Here is a 13708-nt window from a genome sequence, read left to right as displayed (position 1 = left end):
CTGGGCTGAGTGAGGTGTAGTTAGAGATGGCTGTCTGTTTCCAGTGTCATTGTGTCAGGTATAGCTGAGCTGGCTGGGCTGAGTGAGGTGTAGTTAGAGATGGCTGTCTGTGTTCCAGTGTCATTGTGTCAGGTATAGCTGAGCTGGCTGGGCTGAGTGAGGTGTAGTTAGAGATGGCTGTGTTCCAGTGTCATTGTGTCAGGTATAGCTGAGCTGGCTGGGCTGAGTGAGGTGTAGTTAGAGATGTCTGTGTTCCAGTGTCATTGTGTCAGGTATAGCTGAGCTGGCTGGGCTGAGTTAGGTGTAGTTAGAGATGCTGTCTGTGTTCCAGTGTCATTGTGTCAGGTATAGCTGAGCTGGCTGGGCTGAGTGAGGTGTAGTTAGAGATGGCTGTGTTCCAGTGTCATTGTGTCAGGTATAGCTGAGCTGGCTGGGCTGAGTGAGGTGTAGTTAGAGATGGCTGTGTTCCAGTGTCATTGTGTCAGGTATAGCTGAGCTGGCTGGGCTGAGTGAGGTGTAGTTAGAGATGGCTGTCTGTGTTCCAGTGTCATTCTGTCAGGTATAGCTGAGCTGGCTGGGCTGAGTGAGGTGTAGTTAGAGTTGGCTGTGTTCCAGTGTCATTGTGTCAGGTATAGCTGAGCTGGCTGGGCTGAGTGAGGTGTAGTTAGAGATGGCTGTGTTCCAGTGTCATTGTGTCAGGTATAGCTGAGCTGGCTGGGCTGAGTGAGGTGTAGTTAGAGATGGCTGTGTTCCAGTGTCATTGTGTCAGGTATAGCTGAGCTGGCTGGGCTGAGTGAGGTGTAGTTAGAGATGGCTGTGTTCCAGTGTCATTGTGTCAGGTATAGCTGAGCTGGCTGGGCTGAGTGAGGTGTAGTTAGAGATGGCTGTCTGTGTTCCAGTGTCATTGTGTCAGGTATAGCTGAGCTGGCTGGGCTGAGTGAGGTGTAGTTAGAGATGGCTGTCTGTGTTCCAGTGTCATTGTGTCAGGTATAGCTGAGCTGGCTGGGCTGAGTGAGGTGTAGTTAGAGTTGGCTGTGTTCCAGTGTCATTGTGTCAGGTATAGCTGAGCTGGCTGGGCTGAGTGAGGTGTAGTTAGAGATGGCTGTGTTCCAGTGTCATTGTGTCAGGTATAGCTGAGCTGGCTGGGCTGAGTGAGGTGTAGTTAGAGATGGCTGTGTTCCAGTGTCATTGTGTCAGGTATAGCTGAGCTGGCTGGGCTGAGTGAGGTGTAGTTAGAGATGGGTGTAGTTAGGTATAGCTGATGGCTGGGCTGAGTGAGGTGTAGTTAGAGATGGCTGTGTTCCAGTGTCATTGTGTCAGGTATAGCTGAGCTGGCTGGGCTGAGTGAGGTGTAGTTAGAGATGGCTGTGTTCCAGTGTCATTGTGTCAGGTATAGCTGAGCTGGCTGGGCTGAGTGAGGTGTAGTTAGAGATGGCTGTGTTCCAGTGTCATTGTGTCAGGTATAGCTGAGCTGGCTGGGCTGAGTGAGGTGTAGTTAGAGATGGCTGTGTTCCAGTGTCATTGTGTCAGGTATAGCTGAGCTGGCTGGGCTGAGTGAGGTGTAGTTAGAGATGGCTGTGTTCCAGTGTCATTGTGTCAGGTATAGCTGAGCTGGCTGGGCTGAGTGAGGTGTAGTTAGAGATGGCTGTGTTCCAGTGTCATTGTGTCAGGTATAGCTGAGCTGGCTGGGCTGAGTGAGGTGTAGTTAGAGATGGCTGTGTTCCAGTGTCATTGTGTCAGGTATAGCTGAGCTGGCTGGGCTGAGTGAGGTGTAGTTAGAGATGGCTGGGCTGTGTCCAGTGTCATTGTGTCAGGTATAGCTGAGCTGGCTGGGCTGAGTGAGGTGTAGTTAGAGATGGCTGTGTTCCAGTGTCATTGTGTCAGGTATAGCTGAGCTGGCTGGGCTGAGTGAGGTGTAGTTAGAGATGGCTGTGTTCCAGTGTCATTGTGTCAGGTATAGCTGAGCTGGCTGGGCTGAGCGAGGTGTAGTTAGAGATGGCTGTCTGTGTTCCAGTGTCATTGTGTCAGGTATAGCTGAGCTGGCTGGGCTGAGTGAGGTGTAGTTAGAGATGGCTGTCTGTGTTCCAGTGTCATTGTGTCAGGTATAGCTGAGCTGGCTGGGCTGAGTGAGGTGTAGTTAGAGATGGCTGTCTGTGTTCCAGTGTCATTCTGTCAGGTATAGCTGAGCTGGCTGGGCTGAGTGAGGTGTAGTTAGAGATGGCTGTCTGTGTTCCAGTGTCATTGTGTCAGGTATAGCTGACCCATGAAATAGTGAGGCAGTAAAGGTCATTTCATTTACATTGATTTTATGTTTAGTTGTATGGGTGTATAGAAATCCTCAGAAGTGCTTACTGCAATATTTGACGAATATGTACATGCCAGATTACTGTGATGCGACACAAGGCTGTCACAACATGTTTTGATACTGTCTGTAGACAGCCAGTTGTACTTGTTTCTTATTTATCAGGCACGTTTGTACAATGGAGGGGAGAACCATCCTTCTGTACTGTTGCATTGCCTTGCTGGTAATGTTTTAAAGAACTTCTCTTTCATTAAACAGTCTCTGCTCCAGACACTGTGCTCAGTTTTTTGGTTTCGCTCAGGAACCCAGGTGGCGTAAGGAAGCGAGGCACACCTGTCCTCTGAAATGGGCATTCTGATGGGTTTCAGTGGCACATTCATTTCTGTTGCGCATTCTTTTATTTTCAAATGTAAGCAAGGGGGACTCAGAGTGAAATTATGAAAATTGATGTTTAATGCTTTTTCATAGAACTTTTAAGTTGCTAAAAATTGGTTCACAGGCCTAATATACTAACCTTGACCTGGACGGCTGTTCATTTAATGGATTCTCTGTTTTCCACAGGAGGCTTTTTTTGGGAGAAACCTGCTGAACACAAGCAGACAGAGTAGGCTGAGCTTGGACGCCCTGTCTGATGAGGACCCGGCTCGTGTTGACGGGAGGACCCCCAGTGTGAATACAAACTTCCTGGATCCATCCTGCGATCCGCTGCTGAGTTCCACCAGCTCACCCATTACAGCCAAACCAGCAGCCCTGTGTATGTGCACATCCTGTAATAAACTACAATCTCCTCCAATCACAGGCCTCATTCCAAGGGGTTAGCTGAATTTAAAATAGTGACCATCATTGTTCCGGAAGCCTCCTGCATATCCAAAATGAAAAAAAAAATAAGTAAAAAAAATACGACCTGTTTTATTGAGATTTTCAATTTGGATGCTCGGTTAGCCACAGTCAATACTGCTTTTTGGGATTGAGAGAGTAATTGAGTCTGTATAGCCATGCAGTTGTATATGTCATATACACAAGTTGAGTTAGCAATAGGGGATTCATTTGAATATCTGCCACAAACGTGATCTATGAAGTTATCTAAAAACTCTTCTAAATGACATTCACTTTAGATCAGACATCATACCGCTCAGGTAACTGTTTGCTGCATGTGTTGCTGTTTGAGTCCATGTTTTGACATACAACAAGTCAGCAGATACAGTCGTCATAACAAAGTAGTGTTTATACACCAGGTAAACAACCCAGCAGCCGGTAAATCTCTTTCTCCAGGCAGAGTTGTATATCACTGTATGCATTAGTCTATCCGTGTGTGTCGTTCACTCCCTCCCCCCCTGGTTACTAGCTTCTGATTCAATCGCACCATACTGTATGTTCCAAGAGCAAGGTGCTGTTTTAAGCTGTTTTTTTTTTTTTTTTTTTTTTTTTTTTTATTAGAGCATCCTCTGGCCTGTAAGTCCATATTAGTAGAGACCAGGTAGTGATCAGTCATAAACTGTACAGTGCAGTTTGCACCATATAGGTTAGTCACACCTCGTCTTCCAAGATGTGGCAGGTCGGGTGATGTTTTTAGAAAGTACAATTTCTTCATTTTCTCTACAGCTAACCCTGAGGATCCATTGGCTGCCCTCTCTGAAGTCCTCAACACAGATGATGATATACTGGGGATCCTTTCTGATGAGCTAGTGAAGCCTGGGGAGGATTCAGGTACATGCAGATGTTAGACACATGCTTTTGTTGTTTTGTATTTATTTGTACTGCTTTTATAACACAATTCATACTTTTATAACTCAACCTTCAAATGTTTTGAATTTAGCATCTTCAGAATTTCGTTGATATATTTTACTTTGTCATAGTGTGCACTTTCACGTTATTTAATGTTCTGCTTTGTTGTCGAGAGCACTGTAACATGTCTCTTTCACGCTCTGTTTTTCAAGCATGCTGCATACTGTTTTTAGCATGCTTTATATACATGCATATATTCCCCCTGTGTTCAGTTTCTTCTTGTTTCTTTGTTTAAATTCATCCCTTTTATCTGGTTTGGGTCCTGTAGGTCTTGATTTATACACTTACCAGGTTGACAACTTGCCCTCTCCTTTTGGTAAGAGAAAGATCATGGCTTCCCCATGGCTAGCAGTAGTATTTCTCCGAGCTCTACAGAGTAGCTGTGCTCATGTTTTTTGTGTGTTTGCTGTTGTCACTGTTTCTCACACCACCAATGTAGTTGTTTTTAATATAGAATTCGTTTTTGCTTTAATTCAGTTTGCACTGTATTGTACACCCGATGAGCTGCAGTATGTAATGTAACCAACACATTTTTCGTTTGATTTTAAAATGAACTTCCAAAAAGTGCTCCTTCATTTGTTCATGGTTTGATGATTCACGGATGTTGATTTATTCACACTTAGGCCATGATGCTAGTAATATTGCACTGGAGCCCTTTACTAATTAACTGTTTGATATTTCAGTGTTTTTTGAAGTGCAAGTCAGAATGAGGGAGCACTGTACCTGTTCACTGAATGTGTTTAATTGGCATTAAGAGTTATATTTATTTGTTTATTTTTTTTTCATGCAATTACCTGAACTAATTATGTATCCTGATTAGTCACATTGACACATTCATGTAAGATAATTATGTGTGTGTATTTTAGTAGTAGTAGTAGGGCTAATAAATTTTTTTTTATTTATTTTTTTTTTCATTTTACTTGCTCTGTAATTGATGTCCAAACATTGAGAGATTTGAGTACCCTGTTCGTATTATCACTATGGGGTCATTCTACAGGCACATAAAATGCCTGCTGGATTTCAATACTGAGAGAACCAATATCTCCTTGTAATATTGGAGCAACAGAACCACTCAGAATTGTCCCATACATCAGAACAAAAACTCAGAGGAAAGCCCAATAGTAAAGTGACAATTGAAGTTACTCGTCCTTTGATTCATGAATAAGAACCTGGTTGGTTGGTTGTGAATAGTCACCTGTTTTTATCAAATTGTATTAAATAAACACGCACAAGCTGAGGCTCAAACTGGATTTATTATGAGTCCATGCAGGCTTCAGTTAGTGCCTGATAATTGATCGTTGGACACTAATTGCATTGTGGTTTTGGTTTGTTAAGCTGGTCTGGATATAGGTCCCGTATCAGATGATTCATCTTTGGCCCCACTGGCAAGTACTGGTCGCAGCGTACGGCCACTGCCCGAGGAGCCACTGGGCGGGGTTCTCAGTCCAGAGCTGGACACGATGGTCACAGATGGTAAGCACCCATCTTGCCCAACGCTCATTGGTAGTTAGTGTTCACTATGACGCTTCTTAGTTGTGATTTGTATTTTATTTAATATTTTCAATAATAATCATTACATTGTTCTCATTTCAGGTGCGATTCTAAGCAAACTGTACAAAATTCCAGGTATGAGTCATCGACATGTAGAGCGCTGTGGGTTGAATGGCCCGATATATACAGTAGTGTGCACATTTATTACAACACCCCATTGCTTCTGCTTTGATTTGTTATGAAATTAAACCACTGGATCTGAAATTCTTGGGAAATTGTCAAAACAGGCAAAGTAGTGATTGTCTAGTTTAATTGTTGACTTGAATAGACCACTCATGCAATTAATCTGGAGTAGTAAGAGAAAAGACACGCAGAGCCACAAACGGCAAAATTAGAGCTGCTCTGATTTTAGTTGATTAATCGGTCCGATCAACTAAAGAGTTTATCGCATGTTAAGTGTAGTCGTGCAGTTCTATTTTTGTATGTAAAATAATCAACCAATAGATCTGCATTTTCTCAGTGGCAGTCCAATCATAAGTGAGCGGATGAGGGACATAAACAGTTGAAGGTCTTTAATAGGTTTAACCAATGGGAGAGTCAAAGATATGCCCCTTGTTATACAGCTGTCCAATCTTGAGTGAGCAGAGGCGGGACATAAATGTGTTCAGCTAGGGTGTAAGCATAGCTAAATTTTATGCGATAATGCTTATTGTAGAGACCGTTATTGAAAATTATATTGAAGAATATTTCAAATTGCTTTTTACAAATTAGAAAAAAAAAAAGTCATAAGACAATGGAGATTGTAGTCAATTTGGTTACTTTCTCTGGTTTCTGACTGCGACAGCATGCTAAGCAATCACTTGTCAGTAGCCACAGTAAGTATTCTTGGGTACCTCTAACAAGATCGCAAGCGGTTTAATCTCCTTGGTGCCTCGGGTTCTGCTAGATTCAGCAGTGCAAGGAAGCCAGGTACATAGCTATGGAAACACTTGATGTTCTGTGAAAATGTGTTCCATTTACTAAAATAAAAATAATAGAAATGCTTTTAGAAAGACAAATTCCCATTGCCTTTTTTTTTTTTTGGATTTTTTAGTATTGCTATGCGGGACAGCCGCATAATATCGTCACCTTTATAAAAAAACATGTGCACCGATTAATCTACCTATTTTTATTTATTTTTTTAATCTACCGATGAATCAACAAATGCATATAAATGAACCGATCAAAAATTTTAATCGATTGGCAGACCTGGGTAAAATAAGACTTTAGGGAAGTTGTTTAAGATGCCTAATTAAAGCATAAAGCGGTCTAACATTTCCACACGCAAGTGCCTATTGTTTCTATATTGCTGATTACTGACCTGAAAATTGCAATTCTGACACCCAAAGGATAAAGGATATAAGTGACACAGCTCTAGGTGTTGTAATACATTTTCACTCCACTGTAAATGGATGGATGGATGGATGGATGGATGGATGGATGTAATCCCAGTCCCCGTGTTGCTGTTCATGCGGATGTGGTTTGTAGCTCCTGTAGAGTAACCCCCATGTTCACGTGTTCACTGCAGAGCTTGAAGGGAAGGATGTGGAGGAGCTGTTCACCGCAGTCCTGAGCCCGAGTGCTAACCAGACTCCCCAGCACTCACACATACCGCTGCAAAACCAGGGTGCGTTTCATTCAAACACACTGTCATTACTGGAGCAGGCAACTGGGGATCACGTTTACACAGGGTTTTGTTTCAGCAGAATGAAGTGTGTTTAGAAACATACATTATATATATATATATATATATATATATATATATATATATATATATATATATATATATATATATATATATATATATATATATACACACACACACACACACACACACACACACACACACACACACACACACATAGCAGTGCTACCTTTTAAATGCAACATATGTTAAATGATTATAACTCTGTAGTTCTGATTCTGTTTGTTTGAAGTAGTCGATTGAGTAAAGCCACCAGACCATATCTCTGCTGTGCTGTTGACAAAAGGATCCAGAATACAAAGAGCCCTTCTGGCTGGTCTAAACTAAAATAACAGCAGATTTTGCAGAGATGAAAGAAATCTTTTTTACATTCATTCTTTTTCTTTTAGGAGACAGCCTGTTCCCAAGAATGCCTATAATGAACGGCCTTATGGGGCCAACCCCCCATTTTCCATCTCCACGAGTTCCTCCAGGACCAGGGCCCTGCACACCCAGCACCTTCTCTCCCATCCATCGGGCTCCTTTCACAGACTCCTGCAGGTGGGCATGTGGGCCGACGCCCTTTTATTTTACTGCTGAATCAGCCCTCCACCAGAGATGGGGACGGCACACCCATTCCACTGCTGTGAGATACTGTCAGTTATGTCAGTTGAACGGAGCATTGCCCAGTTGTCATTTTCATTCTGTCCAGATCCATACGCTGATGAAAAGTTACGAGTCGGGTTTAGTTGTTACTGTCACCCCTGTAGAACCGTTAACAGCACTCCTAACTAGAAGCAAAAGCATGTTACCCTAGCACTGAGTGTTGTGGCACATGTCTGCCGCAGGATTCATGAAACTAAAATTTCAGGTACAGTATGTTTTAGTTTTAAGTAAAACAGTGTTAGGTAGAGGAGACCCGGGTATTCCTAGTGCTTTTCCTCCAAGACATTTTAAGAGTATATTGTGCAAATCAGTTCTCAACTCCCAAGATGTGAAACTTCGTGCCTCAGAACCTCACTCACAAAGTTACTTCATTCTGGCTTTCAGGGACAAAAAGCCTCAGTTTCATGAGCTGGTGAACAAAGCAGCTGGCTCCTGGGCTGCCCCAGCTCCTGTGCTGGAGGCGGAGGCAGACACCATGTCCAATGCCCAGAGGAGCACTCTCAAGTGGGAGAAGGAGGAGACCCTGGGTGAGATGGCAACAGTGGCCCCTGTGCTGTACACCAACATGAACTTCCCCAGCCTCAAGGAGGATTTTCCTGGTAAGTCGACGCAGCTTCTGGGTTGAGGTCCCACTTTCTTTTTATAAGCATTGAAGTTTCAGATCTTTTTGTTTTTAAATATAATATCAGTGCATTTCGATGTGTTTTTTTTCCCTCAGTGAGCAGATCTGTTTCTACGTGCTTTCTGTCTATTTAGTAAGACTAGCGCAGTTGTAGCGTAGGTTGGTTGGGTTCATTCATGTAAGACGCATTGCATTTTGGATTACTTCTATAATATACTGTTGAAATCACTGCATCTCTTTGAAGGAGCAGCTTGGTATGGCATGGAGTATCACTTATATTCCTATTTAGTGTAACATTATCATTTTAGCTTTCAAGTCCATCACATCACTTCCTGGTGACTCAAACACAACACTCTGGTGGATGTAACGCTGAGGGAGCCGGAATCCACTTTGTAGCTTGGAACTTGGTTTCAGAAGACTAGGTTTCAGGCTACTGCATTGGCACATCAGAGGAGTTTGATAAAGCAAAGTTGCCTCAAACTAGGTATCCTGGAACCAGGTTTGAAGCCACTGTTCCTGAAGAAGCGGCTTCATGTTCCCTCAGCTCAGGAAATAGCCCATTTGTTTTATCTGATATTCCTTACTTGTATATTTCTTGCATCCAAGAAATATGTGCATCAGAGTCATGTCTTACAACCAGTCCCATCTGTTACACCAGCTTGTCACCCTGCAACACTTTGGCGTGCCAGATATACTTGGATGCAAGATAAGATTTGGCGATAGCCTTTGAGTCTCCAGGGACACAAACTTCCGAGTTTTAAAAGACCCCAGGATTGGGTGACCGGAACATAAAATGATTCAAAGTAAATATGAAGAACAATGTAAGATTGCTCTGATATCACACTCATAACAAGTTGCATTGTAGTGTAATTCCAAGGATTTCAGTGATACATTAAGGTTTTAATGAATCTCATTTATAGATTTGTAAGGGTGGGTGGGGGCGGTTCCCATGGAAGATACGGATTGTGTGAGAAGCAGTGTATATAATATGTAGAATTTCAGAAATGGAGGCTGAAGTTCATTTTCTCTTCTAACTCAGAGTGGTCCACAAGGGTTAAGCAAATTGCAAAACTATGGAGAAAAGCCAGTTCCCAAGAAAGAGCACCGTATGTGGTAAGTACCTGATTAAAAAAGAAACAAATAAAAGAAATACAAGTAAAAATAGATGAGCTGTAGAGGAAAAAACAGACTGTAAGGACAGCAATGCATTGTATCAAGTGTGCCCTATACGTTTAGTACTCATTTTTATTGCAACATGTGAACCAGTAATAAGGACCCAGAGGAAGTCAGTGGTGGCTGGCTGCTGTTCTCTCCTCTTCTCTCTCCTATGCGTATACTGCACGTGCTTCATATACTTCTCATAGCTTCGTAGCGGCTGATTATTATTATACATACATATTATTACAGCTCGCAGTGAATACTAGAAGGATCACAGCTCGCAGTGAATACTAGAAGGAGCACAGCTCGCAGTGAATACTAGAAGGATCACAGCTCGCAGTGAATACTAGGGTTACAGCTTGCAGTGAATACTAGAAGGATCACAGCTCGCAGTGAATACTAGAAGGATTACAGCTCGCAGTGAATACTAGAAGGAGCACAGCTCGCAGTGAATACTAGAAGGATTACAGCTCGCAGTGAATACTAGAAGGATTACAGCTCGCAGTGAATACTAGAAGGATCACAGCTCGCAGTGAATACAGTGAGTGAATACTAGAAGGATCACAGCTCGCAGTGAATACTAGAAGGAGCACAGCTCGCAGTGAATACTAGAAGGATTACAGCTCGCAGTGAATACTAGAAGGATTACAGCAGTGAATACTAGAAGGATTACAGCTCGCAGTGAATACTAGAAGGATTACAGCTCGCAGTGAATACTAGAAGGATTACAGCTCGCAGTGAATACTAGGATTACAGCTCGCAGTGAATACTAGAAGGATCACAGCTCGCAGTGAATACTAGAAGGATCACAGCTCGCAGTGAATACTAGAAGGATTACAGCTCGCAGTGAATACTAGAAGGATTACAGCTTGCAGTGAATACTAGGATTACAGCTCGCAGTGATTACTAGAAGGGTTACAGCTCGCAGTGAATACTGGAAGGATCACAGCTCACAGTGAATACTAGGGCTTGCAGTGAATACTAGAAGGATCACAGCTCGCAGTGAATACTAGAAGGATCACAGCTCGCAGTGAATACTAGAAGGATCACAGCTCGCAGTGAATACTAGAAGGATCACAGCTCGCAGTGAATACTAGAAGGATTACAGCTCGCAGTGAATACTAGAAGGATTACAGCTCGCAGTGAATACTAGTGCTCACAGTGAATACTAGAAGGATTACAGCTCGCAGTGAATACTAGAAGGATTACAGCTCGCAGTGAATACTAGAAGGATCACAGCTCGCAGTGAATACAGCTCGCAGTGAATACTAGAAGGATTACAGCTCGCAGTGAATACTAGCAGCTCGCAGTGAATACTAGAAGGATTACAGCTCGCAGTGAATACTAGAAGGATCACAGCTCGCAGTGAATACTAGAAGGATTACAGCTCGCAGTGAATACTAGAAGGATTACAGCTCGCAGTGAATACTAGAAGGAGTGAATACTACAGCTCGCAGTGAATACTAGAAGGATTACAGCTCGAGTGAATACTACAGCTCGCAGTGAATACTAGAAGGATTACAGCTCGCAGTGAATACTAGAAGGATTACAGCTCGCAGTGAATACTAGAAGGATTACAGCTCGCAGTGAATACTAGAAGGATTACAGCTCGCAGTGAATACTAGAAGGATTACAGCTCGCAGTGAATACTAGAACAGCTCATGAATACAGCTCAGCAGTGAATACTAGGATTACAGCTCGCAGTGAATACTAGAAGGATTACAGCTCGCAGTGAATACTAGAAGGATCACAGCTCGCAGTGAATACTAGAAGGATTACAGCTCGCAGTGAATACTAGAATTACAGCTCGCAGTGAATACTAGGATTACAGCTCGCAGTGAATACTAGAAGGATTACAGCTCGCAGTGAATACTAGAAGGATTACAGCTCACAGTGAATACTAGAAGGATTACAGCTCACAGTGAATACTAGCAGCTCGCAGTGAATACTAGGATTACAGCTCGCAGTGAATACTAGAAGGATTACAGCTCGCAGTGAATACTAGAAGGATTACAGCTCGCAGTGAATACTACAGCTCGCTAGTTACAGCTCGCAGTGATACTAGGAGGACAGCTCGCAGTGAATACTAGAAGGGTTACAGCTCGCAGTGAATACTAGAAGGAGCTCGCAGTGAATACTAGAAGGATTACAGCTCGCAGTGAATACTAGAAGGTTTACAGCTCGCAGTGAATACTAGAAGGATCACAGCTCGCAGTGAATACTAGAAGGATCACAGCTCGCAGTGAATACTAGAAGGATCACAGCTCGCAGTGAATACTAGAAGGATCACAGCTCGCAGTGAATACTAGAAGGTTTACAGCTCGCAGTGAATACTAGAAGGATCACAGCTCGCAGTGAATACTAGGATTACAGATCACAATGGCATTCATCAAGGTAGAGTAGGGTCAGGAGACACATGGAGACTTTCATATCCGGCTTGTTATTAGCCGGTCTGCTTTATGGTATGTCCTAATTGCACGAAATAGAATCTCACACCAAATAAATGATCTACTTTTTCTTTTGTACAGCAAAAAGCCAGAGATAATCGGGCTGCCCTGCGCATAAATAAGGTCCAAATGTCCAATGATACCATTAAAAGACAGCAGCACCATCAAGAAATTATTGATCCCAACATCCCTATAGAGTCAGATCTTCTGTTTAAAGATCCGCTGAAGCCTAAGGAATCGGAACATGAGCAGGAATGGAAATTCAGACAGGTAAGGATCATATCGATGCTTGCATTAGATCTGCTGTTACAGTAGCTTTAGAGTGAAAGCAGTGTTCCATTTTCATTAGGCCATTTTCTGTGAGGGTCCTATCATCTCAGTATAGGAAGGCAGTGTAAGGAAACAAATTTATATGTCTCAAAATGAGTCCACACAATACCAGTTGCCTTGTTAGTAGGTTTCCATTTATTGATTCCAATATTCAGACGTTACACGCATATAGCTTAAACATTAACGTTAGACACAGCAATGTAGCACCGAGTTATAAACAATAGTCAGATAGTGATTGGTTCCCTAATGTTCTGGGAGGTAGCTCAGGTACAGAGAGGGTCTCTCATCAGGAAAAGATTCAGGGAGCTTGTATCACTCGCACTCTCAAGTGCCTGTCTTATATATCTTACCTAAATGCGGGGGTGTGAAGCTGAACTTTGTGAGCTCTGCTTACACTCTGTTTTCCTAACAATATCAAAGCACTGTCAATTTCATAGTTCGAGACTCAGATGACCCCACTATATCAATTCCTTGTTCCTCTGTGTCCTGAGTTGGCTAAGATTGAAAACATCCTCTCACCTTGCAGCTGAGCTTGAGCACAGTGTTCTCAAGTGTGCTCACGATATTCATTGACCCCTACAGCAGCAAGCAGACATGTAAAGAGGGAAAAGACTGATACCATACTTGTTTAGAATGGCTTTTCTGTATAAAGCAGATACAGCCTCCAAAGATGCGACTTTACTTTTAGACCAGCTTCTTGATGAAAGCTGCCCACTGATTTTTCTTCTGTGAGATATTGCTAGTTGAGCTACATATTTAAATGCTGTATACATTTTTTTCTAGTTATGTATTATATTCCTTGGTTGTTTTGTGTAAAACTGCTTAGACTACCTTATGAGCTCAGTTGAAGAGGTCTGCACATGTTTGTATTTTGTTAACGTGGCAAGGAAAGATTCAGAGTAATTAAAACGTCAAATAAATAACACTCACGCTTTTTTGGGGGGATGGGAGGGGGAGGGGGCTTGCCAACAAAAGCAGCAAGATGTGGAAAATTATTCTGGTGTGATCCGCAGCAAGTGGAGTTTGGCTGCCAAGAGCTAATAAAACAAATGTACAGGGTGTAAGAAAATAACTGGCAATTCTGTTTAACGTCTGTCCCATTTCAGGACTGCAAGTGCAGTTAACACTTTGCTTTTTGAAAAATAATTATTGTAGCAGGTTGAGGCTTCCATTTTAAGATAAAA

The 13708-nt window shown here is 42.6% G+C and overlaps 1 protein-coding gene across 17 annotated transcripts in view; it reads left to right on the top strand.

Moving 5' to 3' along the window:
• Positions 1–13708, top strand: part of LOC121310091 (histone-lysine N-methyltransferase 2C-like) — a 138169-nt gene that overhangs the window by 95152 nt on the left and 29309 nt on the right. For 14 of the 17 annotated variants that reach the window (XM_041243395.1, XM_041243350.1, XM_041243369.1 and 11 more), the window contains 10 exons: positions 2864–3056; positions 3905–4009; positions 4356–4403; positions 5423–5560; positions 5681–5713; positions 7146–7244; positions 7712–7862; positions 8352–8566; positions 9629–9702; positions 12276–12464. In XM_041243395.1, the coding sequence (XP_041099329.1) occupies positions 2864–3056; positions 3905–4009; positions 4356–4403; positions 5423–5560; positions 5681–5713; positions 7146–7244; positions 7712–7862; positions 8352–8566; positions 9629–9702; positions 12276–12464 (1245 nt within the window). The remainder of the gene's footprint in view (positions 1–2863; positions 3057–3904; positions 4010–4355; positions 4404–5422; positions 5561–5680; positions 5714–7145; positions 7245–7711; positions 7863–8351; positions 8567–9628; positions 9703–12275; positions 12465–13708) is intronic. The other 3 variants (XM_041243387.1, XM_041243438.1, XM_041243444.1) reach the window with 1 other exon arrangement.

The sequence above is a fragment of the Polyodon spathula genome, chromosome 3 (genome assembly GCF_017654505.1).
Source record: "Polyodon spathula isolate WHYD16114869_AA chromosome 3, ASM1765450v1, whole genome shotgun sequence".
NCBI classification, from domain to species: Eukaryota; Metazoa; Chordata; class Actinopteri; order Acipenseriformes; family Polyodontidae; genus Polyodon; species Polyodon spathula.
This window is presented reverse-complemented; position numbering and strand designations above follow the sequence as displayed.